At 43.4% G+C, this 18,893-nt stretch overlaps 1 protein-coding gene across 9 annotated transcripts in view; it reads left to right on the top strand.

Moving 5' to 3' along the window:
- The window catches only part of IRAG1 (inositol 1,4,5-triphosphate receptor associated 1), a 158,101-nt gene that overhangs the window by 117,413 nt on the left and 21,795 nt on the right, over nucleotides 1-18,893 (top strand). For all 9 annotated transcript variants that reach the window (XM_064365180.1, XM_064365179.1, XM_064365177.1 and 6 more), the window contains 5 exons: nucleotides 2,770-2,893; nucleotides 5,889-5,919; nucleotides 8,109-8,249; nucleotides 9,394-9,525; nucleotides 11,587-11,728. In XM_064365180.1, the coding sequence (XP_064221250.1) occupies nucleotides 2,770-2,893; nucleotides 5,889-5,919; nucleotides 8,109-8,249; nucleotides 9,394-9,525; nucleotides 11,587-11,728 (570 nt within the window). The remainder of the gene's footprint in view (nucleotides 1-2,769; nucleotides 2,894-5,888; nucleotides 5,920-8,108; nucleotides 8,250-9,393; nucleotides 9,526-11,586; nucleotides 11,729-18,893) is intronic.

The following is an 18,893-nucleotide window of genomic DNA, read 5'->3' on the forward strand; positions in this document are numbered from 1 at the left end:
TTATTCCTTTGGAGGTGTTAGGAGTGGGTTTCAGATTGTTTCACCAATTTACGTTGGAATTGTAGAGACAGCTGTTGGTAGGTTTATTTTCCAGACTTGACCCAATACTTCCCAACAGCCACTCATTCCTCTACCAGGAAAGGAAGGAAAAGAGATAATCCATCGAGTTTAGCCATTGTTTTTCAGGAGTTGGGGGAAAACATGGTTGTTGGGGCTTTCCATGTGTCTCCTGCCATTCACTCCTTCGGAGGGGCATGTTTTATTTACTTTATCTTTAGTCTTCCTTCCTGGTAAATCCCTTCATATCATTCATGATAATCCACTCTGATAGAATACGGTGAGATCATTCTGCCTTCACTCTCTTCTCATCAGTAAAAAAAGCAAAATAGCAGGCAGCCCAGGCAGTTTTTTCCCTCTTTAAAATGTTGGTAGATGGAATGGAGAACCTTCTATTCTAGGGAAACTTTCTGAATCTCCTCTGCCAACTGCCTACTTGCCTCCTCCATCCCTTTCCCTCTCTATTCTGTGGTATTGTACTCTTCGTAAGAATTTTTTCTCTCCCATCTTCCTTTCCATACTGATTCTTTGAAGAATAATAATAAAGGGTTATCATGGATGGGAGCTCTACATTTATTTCTAGTAATTTTGATCTGTATCTAGTCACTATTTTTTGGGGGGTGGTTAGGGATGGAGTTTCACTCTTGTTTCCCAGGCTAGAGTGCAATGGTGCAATCTTGGCTCATGTCAACCTCCGCCTCCTGGGTTCAAGCAATTCTCTTGCCTCAACCTCTCAAGTAGCTGGGATTACAGGCATGCATCACCACGCCTGACTAATTTTGTATTTCTAGTAGAGATGGGGTTTTTCCATGTTGGTCAGACTGGTCTTGAACTACCAACCTCAGGCGATCTGCCTGCCTCGGCTTCCCAAAGTTCTGGGATTACAGGCGTGAACCACCTTGCCTAGCCTCTAGTCACTATTTTAAGACTATTGCCTTTTCTTGTATTTTAGAGTTTCTGGTATGTTTTTTATTGGTTTTGAAATTTTTGTTGTTAATTTGGTTGAATTCAGGAGGAAGGTGGTTGGTTCCTGGGATCCATCAATTCTGGCATTACCCTTCAGGCACTATTTTGGGAAACTTTTCCATGCAAAAACCCTGGTATGGATTTCACTTCATTATTAGACCTCATATGTTTCAATCATCCTATAGCTATCTCAGGAGCTTGCTGCTCAATTGACTCTTTTGAGTGTGATAGGGATACATACATAAAGGTAGAATGATGCCAGAGGTGCCACAAGATTTACCACGGAAACCTTGTCAGAGAGCAGCAAATGCCAGGACAGAATCAGAGAGGTGACAGGTAGCTAAGATAACTTCTCGTTCAATCTTATATCCAAAGAAAAATTGCTGACTAATCCATCTCTGACAGATGATCCTCCAGCTTACTTGGATACCTTGAGTACCAAGGAATCCATGCCTACCATTTTGTTATTGGCAAGCTCAAAGTATTTAAACATTTTTTACCTTGAGCCAAACTAGATATCCTCTTGTCTCCCTTGGTGAGACTTCCTTCTATTCATGTGATTCCCAATCTTAACTCTTTAGATGGCTACAACTATGCCTATAGTCCTGGTCTCTAGCCTAGTCTAGGATCCCGGAAAATGATTGAGCAGATTGGAAAGCTGCTAGGTTAAAATCCATGAGAAAGAGTAAAACATGGATAAATATGAAGTTCTGCATGAAAATGGAAAGTAACCATTGTACAGGACAAGGATACCTGATTTGGCTCAACTAAGGAGGTTGAGAGTTTTGCTTAATGCCAAGTATACTGTAAGCCCATAGTCAGGCACACAAAATCTATGCTGCATGGATAGCAAATATCAATGCCAGGGATATTTACCAAAGTCTTCCTGTGCTAAGAGCTTGTTAGAGAACATCTGAGACTCTGGGACAGCAACAAACCAGAATATGTACGAGAATGGGACCGTGTCTTGAGGTTATGGGCCACAGTGGACCACAATGAACTGTTAGAAAAATGGAGCTAGAGTCTGGAGAAGAGAAGCTTTAGAGAGGCACAGGAGCTGTTTTCAAACAGGAGAAAGATTTGTGCGGAAGAGAATACTTGGTTTTTTCATTCCTTCTTCAAAGCCCAGACCCAAGGTAGTTTTAGAAGGTTAAAAAAAAAAAAAAACTGTTCATTGGCTCTGTTGACTAGGAGTAGGCATTCTCATGTTTCTGAGATCTGTAAAAGATCTAGCAACCTTAGGTTTATGCTGGAAAATCTCTTATCTATGGGATATGGAATCAGATGCTGATTTCTAAGTAGGATACAGAACCTTTTAATTTATCTGAGGAGGAATAATTGAACAACAGGTCTCCTAAGAAGCCTGCCAAGGAGCAGGTTTTCTTCCCAAATATTACAGCCGAACAGCCAACCAGCTTCCAATTGCCAGCTTAATACTGTGGGAAGCAAAGGGAAGAACATAACATTTGAAGCAGGTAGACCTTGGTTCAAAGTCGGGCCAGGCCATTTGCTAGTTCTGTAACCTTGAGCAAGTGACTTAACCTTGCTGAGCCTTGGTTTATCCACATGTAAAATGAGATGACTAAATTCTAGCTCATTGTGAGGATAATATAGCAATTAAAAAGCCCCTAACATAGAACTAGATACTTATAAATATTAAAGCTCTTCCTTGCCCCCTGAAGCTAACTGCCAACAGTACTACTGTGATTTCAAAGAGACATTTTATAAGTAAGCACTTTTTTTCAGGGCTTCATTCTGAACTCTCCCCAGCTATTGAGGAAGAAGAGTCAAAGAGTGGCTTAGATGTCATGCCTAATATTTCTGATGTGCTGCTGCGCAAACTGCGGATCCACAAGAGTCTCCCTGGAAGGTAAAATCGGGATGTGCATTACAGAAGACCCTGTACTGAGTGGCCCCTGTGTTGGATTCTAGGTGGGACACAGAGGAACACAAGTCTTCATTCTTGACCCCAGAAGGGCCAAAGTCCAATTGTCTAGATAGGAATAATGTATTCAAAACAAAAAGACTAATGAAAACACCCAGGCTGGGTGTTTTCAACTCAAAGACTAGGTGGGATTCTTAGGTGGGCACAACTCCTGAAGGCATGAGCATCACAAGAAGCTCATGGCAGTAGAGAATGGGGTTTGGGCTAGCAGACGTGGGTTTTAATCCCAGATACACCATTTACCCATGACTAGTTAAGTTTTTTAAAATTTTTGTAGAGATAGGGTCTTGCTATGTTGCCCAAGATACTCTTGAACTCCTGGCCTCATGTAATTCTTCCACCTCAGCCTCCCAAAGTACAAATAATATTTAAGTAACCAAATGAATGATTTGAAAGAGTAAAGTTGGTAGAAAGACCGTAAAATAGGGCACATCTAGAGAATTACATGAGAATGGAACATTGGGTAGGAGGTCAAAGAAGGCGTCTGTGATAAAGTAATAATTTGAGATGTGAAAATGACAAATGACAAAAAAAAAGCCACTCATGCAAGGATTTTGGTAAGATTTCTAGAGGACAAAAATCGTAATTTTAATACATAGTGCTGGAACAACTTCACAAAAGAGTGAAGTTGGACCCCTACCTCACACAAAACACACAAATTAACTCATAATGGATCACAGACCTAACTGTCAGAGAGAACACTATAAAACTCTTCAAAGAAAAAGTATAAGTAAGTCTTCATGTCTTTGGGTTTTTTAGATACAGCACCAAAAACACAAGAGACAAGATTTAAAAAATAAATAGTACTTCCTCAAAATAAAAACTTTTTGTGCTGCAAACAATGCCAAGAAAGACACTCATGCCTCCCTGAGCTGTGCCCACTAAGAATCCCACCAGATCTTTGAGCTGAAAACACCCACCCAGCTGAAAAAGCGGCCCACAGAATAAAATATTTGTGAATCACTTAGCTGAAAAGGAACTTGTTTCTAGAGCATATAAAGAAGTCTTATAACTCAATAAAAAGATAACCAATTTTTCAAAATGGGGAAAGGATTTAAATAGACATTTCTTCAGAGAAGATATACAAATGGTCACATGAAAAGATACTCTGTCCTTTTAGAGGCTCACAGTTATGCTGTCAGGTACCTATGCCCTTTTATAAGGCACAGCTCCCCGCAAAAATGCCATGTGGCTTCTTTGCCTAAATCACACTTCTCTGAGTCCTCAGAGTCCCGCACACCCCCCACTTTTTTATAAGGTGGGTATGTTCTAACTGGGTGGGGTGGCTCACACACCTATAATCCCAGCACTTTGTAGGCCAAGACAAGAGGATCACTTGAGGTCAGGAGTTCAAGACCAGCCTGGGCAACAGAGTGAAACTCCATTTCCACAAAAATTAAAAATAAATTAGCCAAGTATAGTGACATGCCCATAGTCCCAGCTACTCTGGTGGCTGAGGCAGGAGGATTACTCGAACCAAGGAGTTCAAGGCTGCAGTAAGCCATCTCTGCAGTGATCCTGCCACTGCACTCAAGCCTGGGCAGCAGAGTAAGACCTGTCCCCAAAAATAAATAAATAAAATAAAAATAAGGCGGGTGTGTTCTACAACAAAAAAGCAGAATGTGAGTCATTGAAATCGAAAAATGTTTGCTTTATAATTTATGAAAATACATACATTTCACATAATATCCCAACAACCCAGGAGTCAGAAACAAACTTGGCAAGTTTTGCTAAATCATTTAAATCATATATGTATGCTGTAGATGACAGCTAAGGCGAGGGCCTGATGGGTGGAGTTGTGACAAGAACTGTAAGCATCAAACATCCCTGCACTTGTTTGTCCCATGTTCTGGACTCTGCTGACTTCATGGCCATGGGGTCTTGTCACCTCATCCTGACAGGAAGGCACTCATATTTCTCCCTAGGGGTGAGAACCAGCCCCTTGCAGAGATGGCTGACCCCTACCTTTGCTCTTGGGGTTCCTTAGCACCTGTTCAAGAGAGGAAGCTGTGTTTCCTGAGAAGCTTATCGATGGCACGCTCTGTTGCCAAGTTCTGTGACGCTGGTAGGACCCCTCCCAGGCCTCCCCGCCCCAGCACAGGAAAGGGCCTGTGCATTATTTACATTGGGCTTCAGATAGGGCCAGCTTTAGTTACCAGCAAGAGAAGTAGCAGCAGCAGCAACACCGAGTGGACGTGCAGATGCAGGGACTGCCTATGGCTGGAGAGTCCCGGCTGTGGGAACCACACAGACGGGGAACCACTTAAAAGGACGCCTCTGTGTCATCTGGGGCTTTCTCGCCACTCTGTGACTCTAGCCATCAGAAGTTCTTGCTGTGGAGAAGAATCCTGGCCACGCTCTCACACCATTTATTCTCTGCCCACATGCACCTTTGTCACAGCCCTCAGAGACAGAGGAGGGTGAGGCTTTGCAGATCTGGGTGGATATTCCCCAGAACAACTCTAATGGACATAGATGTGTATGAGTTATGAAGTCCTTATCACATGCATTTTCTTATTTTTCATAGCAAGCCTGTGAGTTCATCATTAACGTGAACAGGTCACATTTCCTGAGAGCCATATATTTATGCATACAAACACATATACATACATACATGAGTACGTATAGTGTTTATAATACTTCTGCAAGGTAGGTGATATGATTCCCATTTTACAGATGAGCAGGAGGAGGCTTAGAGAGATTAAATAACTTGTCCAAAGCCACATTGATAACCGTGGCACTATGAGAGTCAGGATCTCCCAGGTGACAGAGCACAGGCAAGGGGACATTGCATCTTTTCAGTCTCACCAATGCAGCTTACTCCACCCCTGGAAACACATGGTCTGCTGGTCATTCAGAGTCACCTTTGGGTTTATTGACTACGTTGCTTAAAGTTTAATTGTGTGTTTTCTTTTCACAGCGCCCCTCCACTCACTGAAAAGGAAGTTGAGGTAAGTGACTCAAATGTGTTTTGAAATTTAGTGCCTGTGCTTGACTGGGCTTATTCAAAACAATCCTTCCTCCAGACTCTGGCCCTGACATTTTTAGACAAAAATGAGAAAGTGACTGTGGGGTAATATGAACATTCATGACCGGCCCTCTTGAACCACTGAGGCCCCCATTCCCACCTCCGTTCATGGAAGATTTTGACAAATTTGGGCAGAGGGGAGAAGGTAGTTGGAAATTTTACATTCCTGTAGGCATTGTTTATATTCTGTAAATGTATAACTTAGACACACAAAGTCAGCTGGGAGGCTGCAGAATTGTGTCACATTTATTTCAAAATTACTGACAAATGGTCAGATTGCAAGTTCTAAGCTTTGGTTTAGTGGGAAAGGGGGCTGGCCTCCTCAGAGTTTCAGCTACAAGAATGCCAGCTCAGCGGAGACAGAAGGCTGTGCTGTCAGCAGTCTGGCCTTCCCCGTTTCCTTACTGGGGCCTCCTTGTCCCAGCAGGGTTGTGAGTGAGCTGAGAGGAATCTGCATTTCATTTTGTGGTGGACAAAGAGACCTTATGGGTGAGACAATGAGAACTGCTAATGTGGACCAGATAAGCAGAGGAAGACAGACAGTATGAAGTATCTACCACAGATAGTATCAGTAATTTGCACACAGTCCAGGCACTTACAGTCCATAACACACTCATAGCCATTCTTTCAGCTCATCCAGCAGCTCTGAAAAGCAGGTGGAGCAGGAATTAGCACAAAGGAGAAAATTGAGTAAATAAACGCACCAAGTTTCTAGATACTGTACTTGGCAAAACCGAGACCTAGATTCAAGTGTTCTCATTGAATTCAGAGCTCTTTATATCTCACTGCTGTTAAGGGAATAATCAAGGTATAGAAAATTAATCATTGAGCATTATTCATAGACTTGACCAAGGCTGGGTAAGGCAGAAAATTTCCATCACTGGGCTCTGAGCTCAAAGCCCACCCATTGACATTTGTGAAGATGGACCATGGGTGGTTTGTTTAATGTCCAAAAATCCTGATTGCAGAGATATATATTTATGGACACAGCTTTCAGCATGGTGGAAATAAAACAGGCTTTCAAATCAGATAGTCCAAGGTTAAATCCTGGCTCCATTATTCCCTGTGTCACCTTGAACAAGTTAATGACCTTTCTGGTCTTGGCCTCTTTACCCATAAACAGGTATAACACTTCCCACCCCAGAGGGTTATTGTGGGGATTAAATGAATTTGTAGAATGAATAGCTGTGCTGGCATATAGTAGATGCTCAATAGGGAGTAGTTTTCAGTACTGCCATCATCATCATCATTGGGTCAGTTCTGTACCTTCAGTTCTCTATCTGGACATGATTGCCTTCCATAGGCCATGTTACATGAACTTCAGAAGCCCCTGTGGTTACTAACCCCACAGGGTATAAATCTGCTACCACTCAGGGCAGATGATGGCTGTAAAATTGAAGACCATTGCTTCCTTCCTGTGTGGAGTCCATCTGTCTGTTTCTCCTCCCTAGTAGTTTCCTGCTATCCCGGGAATCCCATGTATGATCAATACTACCTTTTAAAATTCTGTTCGTGCAGGCTACAGTTTTGGCATGAAACATTTATTTATTCCAGAAAGCTTATTGTAACAGAATCATACCTGACTTTATTTAATCTCCTGGCAGCTACTTAAAGCTTTTATTGATATAGGATTTGAAATACTCAGGCTAGATGCTGCTTGAAGTTTGCTTTAAGTCAACAGTGCTTAAATCTCATATGGAGTTTCTTTCAATACAGTATTTTCATGCAAAATCTCCAAAGCCCCTCATGCAATAAATCCAAGCATAAATCCAAATGCTTACACAATTAGCTGCACTGCTCTGAGTTTATCTAAACCCAGATACAGGATGTTATTTTCTTAAAATTCAGTGAAAAGCAAAGTGTTATTCTCTTCTTCTTTTTTTGGTAAAATACATTTGGCCCCCTTGTTCTGGGAAGGGCCTAGCATGGACCTTGGGTTACTGCTTCACCATCTTTTTTGTGGTTTCCTGTGAAGTGGCTTTTCGCTTGCACACGGCTGCTTTGGCAGGTGGTTCCAGGGGCTATTGCAAAATGCTCATACAAGAAACACTGCAGCCTTGCCCTCTGCAGTAACTCCTCCTAGCACCTGTCTCACACTCTTGTTCCCAACAGAACGTGTTTGTACAACTATCCTTGGCCTTTAGAAATGACAGCTACACCCTGGAATCTAGAATTAACCAGGCTGAAAGGGAACGCAACCTGACAGAGGAGAACACCGAGAAGGAACTGGAAAACTTCAAGGCTTCCATTACGGTAATTGTGGAGCTGGGATGTGGGGAGCCCTTGGAGCAGGGACTGTCTCCAAGGGCTATACAGGGTGTCATGCTTCTCTCAGGTACTAAGTACAGTCTCCTGAAGTGAAAAATTGAGCCAAGACTCTGACAGAGTGTTCCTCAGAGAGCTGGGGGAACTGAGGCAGAGATCCCAAAGGCCTGGTTCCCTCAGGACTGTGGGCAAGGCCTCCAAACCCTTGGGAGCTTCTCAGAAGGGGGCAGGGTGGCCTGGGTGTGACTCTTCCTTTCCGGCCAGCCAGGGATAGCATGTTCACAAGCACCAGAAGAAGCTGTGGCCACGGCCGTGCAGAGGCCACTTCTCTTAGCCTGGATGGGGCCCAGAGCTGGTTTCATGAGAGCTGAGTCTAGGCTTGGTGTGTGTCTTAGTCAGCTGGAATTGCTGTAACAGAGGGCCATAGACTGGGTGGCTTGAACAGCAAACATTTATTTCTCACAGTTCTAGAGGCTGTAAGTCCAAGATCAGGGCACCAGCACGGTCGGGTTCTGGTGAGGGCCCTCTCTGGCTCTCAGACTACCGCTTTTTCATTATACCCTGACATGACAGAAAGAGAACAGAACTCTCTGGGGTCCCTTTTATAAGAACAATAATTCTATTCACAGGGGCTCTACCCTCATGACTTAATCATCTCACCCAGGCCCCACTTCACTATCACATTGAAGAGTTAGGACGTGTTCCCCCAAAAGTCAGCAGATGACTTTGAGGGGCCAAAAACATTTGGTCCAGTGGTCCCCAACCCCTGGGCCGGGCCGCAAACCAGTACTGAACCATGGCCTGTTAGGAACTGGGCTGCATGGCGGGTGAGCTGCCTGAGAGCCTAACCTCCTGAGCTCTGCCTCCTGTCGGATCAGCAGCAGCATTCCATTCCCATAGGGTCACAAACCCTATTGAGGACTGTGCCTGCAAGGGATCTAGGTAGTGCCTTCCTTATGAGAATCTAATGATCTGAGGTACAGCAGTTTCATCCCAAACCAGTGTCCCTGCCAGGTCTGTGGAAAAACTGTCTTCTATGAAACCAGTCCCTGATGCCAAAAAGGTTGGGGACTGCTGATTTAGTCCATAACGTTATTTGAAGACCCCAGGTGATGCTCCTACTCCTCTTCAGTCCTCAGCTTCACTCTGGCACCACTGTGAGCACCGGGAGACCTACCAGAAGTTGCTGGAGGACATTGCTGTCCTGCACCGCCTGGCTGCCCGCCTCTCCAGCCGAGCTGAGGTGGTGGGCGCTGTCCGCCAGGTGAGCCTCTCCAGCCCCCAGCCTTGCCGACTCTGCTCCACCTACGTTAAGTAGAGAAATCACCCGAGCACTGGTAACTACAGATACCACTTAGAGATGGCTTCCTCTGGGCCAGATATCCTGTGTACATCATTTCGGTATATTCAGAGTATTTTTAGCAGACCACTGAACCCTCAAGATGCTTTGTGGAAAAAGTTCTCCATGGATGCACAAGCTGGAGGATTACTGCATACTATCTTTCTTTCTTGGAAATTTCTAACACATTGGCCTAATCAAGGCTTTAAGAAGTCCTATGGTGGAAAAGGCTGTTCACTTTACCCATGTAGTTCCCAAATGTATTTCACTGAAGAATTCCCCCCACACCCCTCTATTTCATTTTTCTCAAAAAATACCTATTCAACTCCCATGGAGCTAGTATTTGACAAAACATGCTTTAGGAAAAACTGCTTTGTCTCATTAAATCCACCCAGCAGCCCTATACATATCCTGTTTCCCAGATGAAGATGCAGAGTCTCAGAAAGTGAAAGTGCTCGTGAGTGGCAGAGCGGGGCACAGGCCCAGATCTGGCTCTCTCTTGGCCACTTTGAAGTCCTGACGCACACAGAGCACCGCCCTGGCCCCGCACGTGGTAGCAGGAGCACACTGCCCCAGTTCGAGTCCTGGCTCCACCCTTCATTTGCGGTGTGACCTTGGGCTGCTTACCGAGGTCTCTGCTTCAGTCTTTTCAAGGGTAAAATGAGGATGGTCACAGTATCTGCCATAGAGGGTTGCTGCCGTACTTGTAAAGCATTTGGATGTTGTTATTACTGTTGCTATGACATGAATCTATGTCCTGCTGCTCTGGTTACACGAGAGGAGATTCCTGGGGTGGTGAAGCCTGAGCAGTTCCTGGTAAATAAAAGAAGGACCAGCCGCTGGGCTGTCCCACCCTGTGTCCCTCAGGACAAGGACACCTGACTCAGCAGTGATGCCCAGTAAGTCACTCCAGCCGGGAGTAGTAACACAGGAGGACTCTAGAGAAGTGGCTGGTCTCAGCCCCGCATGGCTGTGCGACCTGTTCCTGTGAAGTCACTAGGTGTGTCTCTCTGTGGCCAGGCAGGGCCTCAGCTAGATCCTCTGAGGGATCTAAACGGGGTGTGAGCAGAGAGAAATTGTTCTCGTTGTCTGCAGGCTTCCCACACGTGTACCTCAGCCCATCTGCCACTCACGCTCTCTGCTCCGTTCTCCAAATGGCTCCCTCGTCCTGGCTTCCATGCCTCAGTCTTTGCCTTCCTCTCTGGCTCCCCCGGGCCAGGTCAGGCTTTATCCTGTCTTTCCCTGCTGCTCTCACTCGACCAGACTGCCACCAGTCTCACTCCCTTGAGTCCCATACCTGTGACCTGATTATGTTACTCTCTTACTTTAAGGGATATATTCAATGGCTCCCCTTTTCCTTCAGGATAAATTCAAATTCCTTTGTCTAGCATTCAAGGTCCTTCACAACCCAGACTTACGAATAGACCCAACTGCTTGCTGATTCCTACATAGGTAGGAGGACCTGTAGTGTCTGGGCTTTCTGGACAGCCCTGGTTTATGTTGATTGTCCCAGCATAATTTGTCATAGTGCCTTTCTTTGCTTTCCAGAGGACTCCTGTCCAGAGGATAAATCCTCATCTACATATAAGCCCTTTGCTGCCCTGCCTCTAGACTCCTCTTAGAGTTCCCTGGCTGAATGCTCTGTCCCTCCTGCCCTGGTCTGTGTGCCCAGATGCTGCTCACATCCCCATATCCACTTAATTCCATCTCCATGAAGCCTCCCCTGACCGGTTCCCTGCAAGCAGAAACAACTCTCCTTTACCTCTCATCTCCTGCAGTGTGGTGGCTGTGCTTTTCTATTCTCCCTGAGCGCAGGTGCTGAGTCCACCTCTCAGCTCACATGGCAGACAGCAAACTCTTCGGAGGGCAGAGTCTTGTCCCCGTGTCCTTTTGATTCTCCTAGCCCAGACCCTAGTAAGTGCAAGTAAGTGCCGATGGAGGCTTTCTTCCAATAGCCTCATCTACTCACACACTTCTTGCCTGCAGGAAAAGCGCATGTCGAAAGCAACAGAAGTGATGATGCAGTATGTGGAGAATCTAAAGAGGACGTATGAGAAGGACCATGCGGAGCTCATGGAGTTTAAAAAGCTTGCAAATCAGAATTCAAGCCGCAGCTGTGGCCCCTCTGGTAAGGACCTAGGCTCCTGCCCCATTTTGGCCCTACAATGTTGGGAACCAGCCCAACCCTGTGCATGGGTGCCTGTGTCCCAACAGTGATGAGGGAGTGAGAAAAGAAATAAAGACACAAGAATAGAATTTTACAGCATGGGTCCAGGAGTCCAACTCACTCTCTCGCAGGGTGATCCACCTTGGCATTGAGCTTTGGACTCTAAGCGCTTTTATTAGGTAAATTATCTTGTTAATCTTGCAGGCTGTGGAGAGGGGTGTTGAGGAGGAGGATAGCTGGAGGAAGAGCATGTGTCTGCAGCATTCAATGGCAAAACGTAATTCTCCTAAGAAATACTAACTAAGGGCACTGAGATTTTAGCACCCATTGTCTATCCAGGTGTTTTGGCAAGAGAGGTGCAGCAGGTAAAAATAAGGTGCCATAAGGTCTGACCACACACAATGCATCAAGGGACTTTTATCTCCCAAGCATTGTGGACATAGAGCCATCGGAATTGCTCCATATTGTGAGAACATAAGCAGAGCCTGTGGCCTTCCGGTGTTCTCTTCTGACCTTACCAGCTCCCATCTGCAAAGACCCTTCAGAGTCTTGTGAGCAGAGATTGCATTACTTCCCAGAGTCTTTTGCATAAACTCCCTTGACAAGATCCTCACACAAACTCTATGTTGTGAAGAGTTGTGGGACTAAAGCAGTTTTTTCTGCTCTGCAACCACATGGCAGTGTTGTGCAGTTACAAGGCGCTCTCAGATGGTCTTTGCCATAGGCCTCCTGTTACCGCTTGATTTCTGCTTTTATTTTACTGCACCATAGTTCAGATATGATCCATGGCAAAAATCTCAGTGTACTAAAAGCAAAGCAAGCTTGTAATCATCTAACTATAAGTAACTCAGGTCTGCCCCTGGCCATCTCTTCCCACACTACAAGGTGGATCTCCGAGAGCTCTTACCTAGGATTAGAGTTGTCAGAGCAGCCCCAGGACTTATTTCCAGTTGGGCAAGACTCCTTGTCCCTGCCCAGTGCTGCCCATAGGGGCCTCCCAGCAGCTGCTTCAGTGGGCCTGGCAGGATAGTCTGGAACCAGGAAACGTGAGCATTCCCAAAGTGACTTCCTAACTCCCAGAGCAATAAATGACAGTGGCTGACCACAATACAAAGCCCACAGGCCTCAAGAGCTCTTGGACTTACAGGGTCTGAGAGTGACCCTAGACCCTGTAAGTCTGTGCTTTGGGACCCTCTTTTAGGCAGCACATGTGAAGGAATTTGGGCTTTATTGTGTAAAGCATTAGGGATCCAACCAATGATTTTAATCAAGAAAATGACTTGATCATATATGTAGTTTAAGAAGACTTCCTTTAACTGTGGTGTGGCAATTACATTGCTGGGACAAACCAGGGACAGGAAACCCCATGAAGATGTTCTTGCAACACTCCAGGTAAGGGGTGAAACCTGGGCAGTTAGGGTGGAGTGAGAGTCTGGTGAAGGAGATGTTACTGAGAAAAACAGCAGGCTCATGGATAAGACAAATGTTTCAAAGAAATGCTCTTGTTTAGAAGTTCTATATGAATTGCTGTAGGAGCACAGAGGAGGGGCTGCCTGATTCTGCCTTGAAGGTAGACAAGGAGGGCTTCAAAGAGGGAGGCTATCTGCTGGGTGTTTTAAAGTAAACATAGGAGTTCTCCAGTCAATAGAGGAAGATACATCCCGAGTGGAGAAACCAGCATGGACAAAGGTGTGGAGGTTGGGGGTGAAAAGAAGTTGAAACAAACAGTTTGCCATAGTGGCAGTGTTGGGTGTGGTAGTGACAGGTTGAAACTGAGACTTGGGAGACCGGGGCCACATGCCAGGCCATGATAGCAATTTAAGTCTCTAGGCAACGGGGAGTCATTGGTAAGTTTACACCACATGACGTAATCAGGCTTTGTTTTTAGATTATTCTGACTTCAGTGGACAATATATTGGAGTTGTGCAAAAGCCAAGGTCAAGAGAGACGAGTTGGGAGGCTCTTTCTCAGTCCAGGAGGAAGAGGTTGGTGCCTTGGACCAGATCTCTTCGTGGGCACTGTCAGGGTTTGGGCTCTGGCTGATGAAGGTGGCTAGCAGGAGAAAACAGACCCTTTAGCAACAGGAATCCCTGTGGAATGCAAACATCCGTGTTACCAAGAGCTGGAGGAGGGAAAGCACAGAAAGTATAACAGATGGAGAAACCTTTATAAACAGGAGGTTTCACAAGTTTCCTGGAGAATATCAGTGACACGTCCCAGAGTCCAAAGGCAGCACACACGCATGTTCCAGACTGTCTGCCTCGGATCTGTCAGCAAGGCTCCTGACCCACATGCACCTGGACCTCTAACAAACCATTTTCCACCAGTGGTGGAAGCTGGGGAAGTTGCTTCCAAAGGAATCCTAACGCATGGACTCCTGCATTTATTGCCACACAAGGTTTCCCGCAAACCACCTTACCTAAGATTTATAGGATGAACAGTTACCCATGAGCCACATTGATTCATTCTACGACATTGATTGATCACCTTTGGTTCACCCTATACGATACTGGAATATAGAGGTAAAGGGCACACAGTCACAGACCCAAAGGCGCTCCCAACCTTTGGGAAGTCAAGGCAGCATAGCCAGTGCTATGTCAGAAGAAAGCAGACTTCCAAGGAGAGCACACCGCAGTGTCCCACGTTCATCTAGTGGGGATGAGAAAATGCTCACCACAGGAAAGGTCACGATAGTTGTACATGTTTTTCCAATATTTATTCCCACTCCAGTTGTTCTCCCAAGCTATACTTCAGCTTGGGTTAGGCAGAGGGGCTATAACCACTCAGCAGGTGTTTTCATAAGATTCTCTATGACTGTTCCCTAATAGTGTTTATGTCTTAAGCCTTTACACATCCTCTGCAGTCTTTGACTATGCCTGGGATTTTGAAGACTACAGTAAATAAAATATCCCTGATTTCAAGGAAGGTGATACATACATTTAAAAAATATATAACATGTTTCTTTCTGAATATGAAATTAACCAGTTGTCTGCATTTTTTATTATTTCCTTAATGTAGATTTCTAGAAGTATAAATACTAGCTCAGGGGAAAGAAATATTTATAAGGCTCTTAAAGCAAATTGTTTTTAAATAACCCATTGATGTTTTCACTGAATGGGTTACAATACTCAATTCACTGACTGTGCGATTGACACCATCCTTGTTCTTTCTTTTTATAAACATGCATGTCTTTGATAGGCAAAAAACATCTTATTTTATTGTTTTAATTGTATTTCTTGACCTTTCCAAATGTTTATGAAACATTTGTATTTCTACTTTTTAAAATTCTGTAATTATGACCTTTGCCCACTTGTAAGCCTGGTAGTTTATTAATTTATATGAACTCTTCACATATGAAGAATATTTTATTTGCTATTTTGGCTGACTGGAAAACTTGAACATCTTTTGACCACAAGCACATGTCTACTGGACAAAATAAAGCAAACCTTTGTCTAAAAGAATAGCTGAATCCACAGGAAAAGAAATTGAAATACCCAGATACAAGAAAAGAAAAGAGAACTGAAACCAAGCTGACCCTGCAGCTTCCTTAGGGATGAGTGTCAGCCTCAGTTATCTGGGGGCTGAGCTTTCACACTTGCCTGTGATCTGAGAGAAGACCTGGAGCACCTGCGGCAGAGAGGTAACACAGATTCCCACAGAAAGTTAAGGCCTTCCAAGGACAATATCTTCAGATGGAATTTGGATAAGGAAAAAATAATAATCACCAACCAGCAGAGAAATAAGGAAATTTGTTTCACCCTGGGCTCTTGTAGTTTTTTCCTCCCTCAGAGGAAAAGTATGTGGTCACAAAGAGACAGCAGTGATGATGCAATATGCAGAGGATTTGAAAAGAACAGCAAGACGGTACCCCTAAGACATGTTAGAAATAAGCAGAAAAGCACTCTGGAGAGACAGACTCTGTACCCAGAAACACAGGATTCCTCTAATAAAGCCTCACTGAAGATGAATTCACAATTTAAAATTATAAAATACACAAGAAAACAATTCATCATGAACAAAAATCATCAGGTATATCAAACAATAGGATTATATCTTAACCTCAGAAAATAAAATGATCTGATAATTTTTTAATTATACTTGAAGTTCTGGGGTACATGTGCAGAATGTGCAGGTTTGCTACATAGGTATACATGTGCCATCGTGGTTTGCTGCATCCATCACCCTGTCATCTACATTAGGTATGTCTCCTAATTCTATCCCTCCCCTATCCGCCCACCCCCTGCTACCCCTCCCTTAGCCCTCTAACCCCCAACAGGCCCTGGTGTGTGATGTTCCCCTCCCATGGATGTTTCTTGTGTCCATGTGTTCTCATTTTTCAACACCCACTTATGAGTGACAACATGCAGTGTTTGGTTTTCTGTTCTTGTGTCAGTTTGCTGAGAATGATGGTTTCCAGCTTTATCCATGTCCCTGCAAAGTACATGAACTCATCCTTTTTTATGGCTGCATAGTATTCCATGGTGTATATGTGTGACATTTTCTTTATCCAGTCTATCATTGATTTGCATTTGGGTTAGTTCCAAGTCTTTGCTATTATAAACAGTGCCACAATAAACATATGTGCATGTGTCTTTATAGTAGAATGATTTACAATCCTTTAAAGATAAGTTTAAAATTGTTAGAGGTGGCTGGATACAGTGGCTCACGTCTGTAATCCTAACACTTTGGGAGGCCAAGGTGAAAAAATTGCTTGAGGCCAGGAATTTGAGACCAGACTAGGCAACAAAGTGAGACCCTATCTCTACAAAAAATAAAAATCAAAAACAATTAGTTGGACGTGGTGGTGGACACCTATACTTCTAGCTTCTTAGGAGGCTAAGGTGGGAGGATTGCTTGAGCCCAGGAAGTCAAGGCTGCAGTGAGCTGTGATTGTGCCACTGCACTTCATCCTGGGTGACAGAGTGAGACCCTGTCTCTAACAACAGCAAAAATTATTGGAGACATAAAAGAATGGATCAAAAATAGAGTAAAAGAATACAGTTATCAAAGACGAATAAAATAGAGCTTTTCAAAATGAGGAATAAAGTCATGGAAATTAAAAACTCATGAGTTTAGGTGTGGTAATTACTATATTTGAGGCTATTCTTCATTATTCCAGATCATCTTCTTCTGGACACGTTTACCCATCTCCTTGAAGTCACAAGGCAAGGCCATGGGACTTGCTTTGGTGAATGAAATGTGAGTAGAAGGACGTGTCACATCTGAGCCTAGGCCTTTAAGAACTAGTATGCAATCCGCCCTGTTTCTTCCTCCTAACATGATAACCATCATTGCTCCAGAATACTAGAAGGCCCATTAGGCTGAGTCCTGAGTGAGGAAACACAGAGCCGAGCATGCTGCAGACGCAGAAGTAAATGGGCATGTAGCATAAGCAAATCAAATCTTCCTTGTTATCAGCCACTAATACTTTGGAGTTGCTTATTATTACTATGCTAGTAAGCTAGTATAACCTAGCTTATCTTTATGGATTGTAACATTTAAATCAAATTGGGCACAAAGAAAAATTAGCTAATTTGAAGATAGGTTTAAGAAAGTTGCCCAACATACAGTTCAGAGAAATAAATTGATTAAAATTATGAAAGAAGCATTGAGATATGGGATATAGGATGTAGAATGAGAAAGTACCAAATACATTTATTAGGCCATCCTTAAGGAGAAAAATCAAGGAGAAAAAATATTCTAAGAAAGAATGGCTGAGGATTTTCCAGAACTAAGGAAAATCATCAGTCATTGGATTCAGAAAGCATAGTGAATTCCAAACAGGAAAAATAAAAATACACCAAAGGGAAACTGTGGAACAGTAAAGACAAAGGGAAGATCTTAAAAGTCATCAAAGAGAGCAGATTATTTACAAAAGAATGACATTTCTCAATGGCAATAATAGAAGAAGGCAATGGAATAATCTCTTAAAATAACTAAGAGAAAATAACTGTCAACCAAAGAGAACACAAATGGCTAAACTACCATGCAAGATTGAGGGCTTGGTAAAGACCATTTGGAGACAATAGAGAAAGTTTACCTCTCATAGACCATTGCTGAAAGAACAACTAGAGGATGCACCTAAGGAAGAATGAAATCAAACTCAAACACATGCTTGCAAATGTTTGTTGCAGCACTGTTCACAATAGCAAAGACATGGAATCAACCTAAATCCCCATCAATGACAGAGTGGATAAAGAAAATGTGGTATATACACACCATGGAACACTATGCAGCCATAAAAAGGAATGAGATCACCTCTTTTGCAGGGACACAGATGGAGCTGGAGGCCCTTATCCTTAGCAAACTAACACAGGAACAGAAAAGCGAATCTGCATATTCTCACTAATAAATGGGAGCTAAACATTGATTACATATGGCCACAAACATAGGAACAACAGGTACCACGGCCCACTTGAGGGTGGAAAGTAGGAGGAGGGAGAGGAGCAGAAAAAATAAATACTGTCTACTAGGCTTAGTACCTGGGTGACGAAATAATCTGTACAACAAATCCTCATGACAAGTTTATGTATACCTGCACATGTACTCCTGAACCTAAATAAAAGTTAAAACAACTGAGCTCAGAAGAAAGGAATAGGATACAAGGAATAGTGAACAAAGACATTTGTAAATGTGGATAAATCTAAATAAGCACTCACTGTAGAAACCAACAAACATAATAATTTGAGAATACAAAAGCAAGGTGAAATAAAAATACTGGAAAGCAATATAATGAAGAGGGAGAGTTATTGTTTTAAGGTTTATTCAAGAAAAGAATAGAGATCTTGTTTAATTTTAAATTTAAAGTCAATATGTTCAAAAGTTAAGAGGACATGCTAAAGGTTAAAAATAGAATGTGTAATTTCCAAACAAATGTGTAGGGTGAGAGGAGGGGTAGAAAAAGTCAATGAACAAAACAAAATAAATAGAAAATCTATAATTACATGGTAGAAATAAATACAAATATATTAATCACAAGAAATATAACTAGTATAAACCTATTGGTTAGTAGAGAACCTCAGATTAAATTATGAAAAAAAACAGGCCAGGTGTGATAGCTCATGCCATAATTCTAGCACTTTGGGTGGTCAAGGCAGGCAGATCACTTTAAGTCCAGGAGTTGGAG

The sequence above is a fragment of the Aotus nancymaae genome, unplaced genomic scaffold (assembly GCF_030222135.1).
Source record: "Aotus nancymaae isolate 86718 unplaced genomic scaffold, 86718_ANA_hifiasm-v0.15.2.pri h1tg000059l, whole genome shotgun sequence".
NCBI classification, from domain to species: domain Eukaryota; kingdom Metazoa; phylum Chordata; class Mammalia; order Primates; family Aotidae; genus Aotus; species Aotus nancymaae.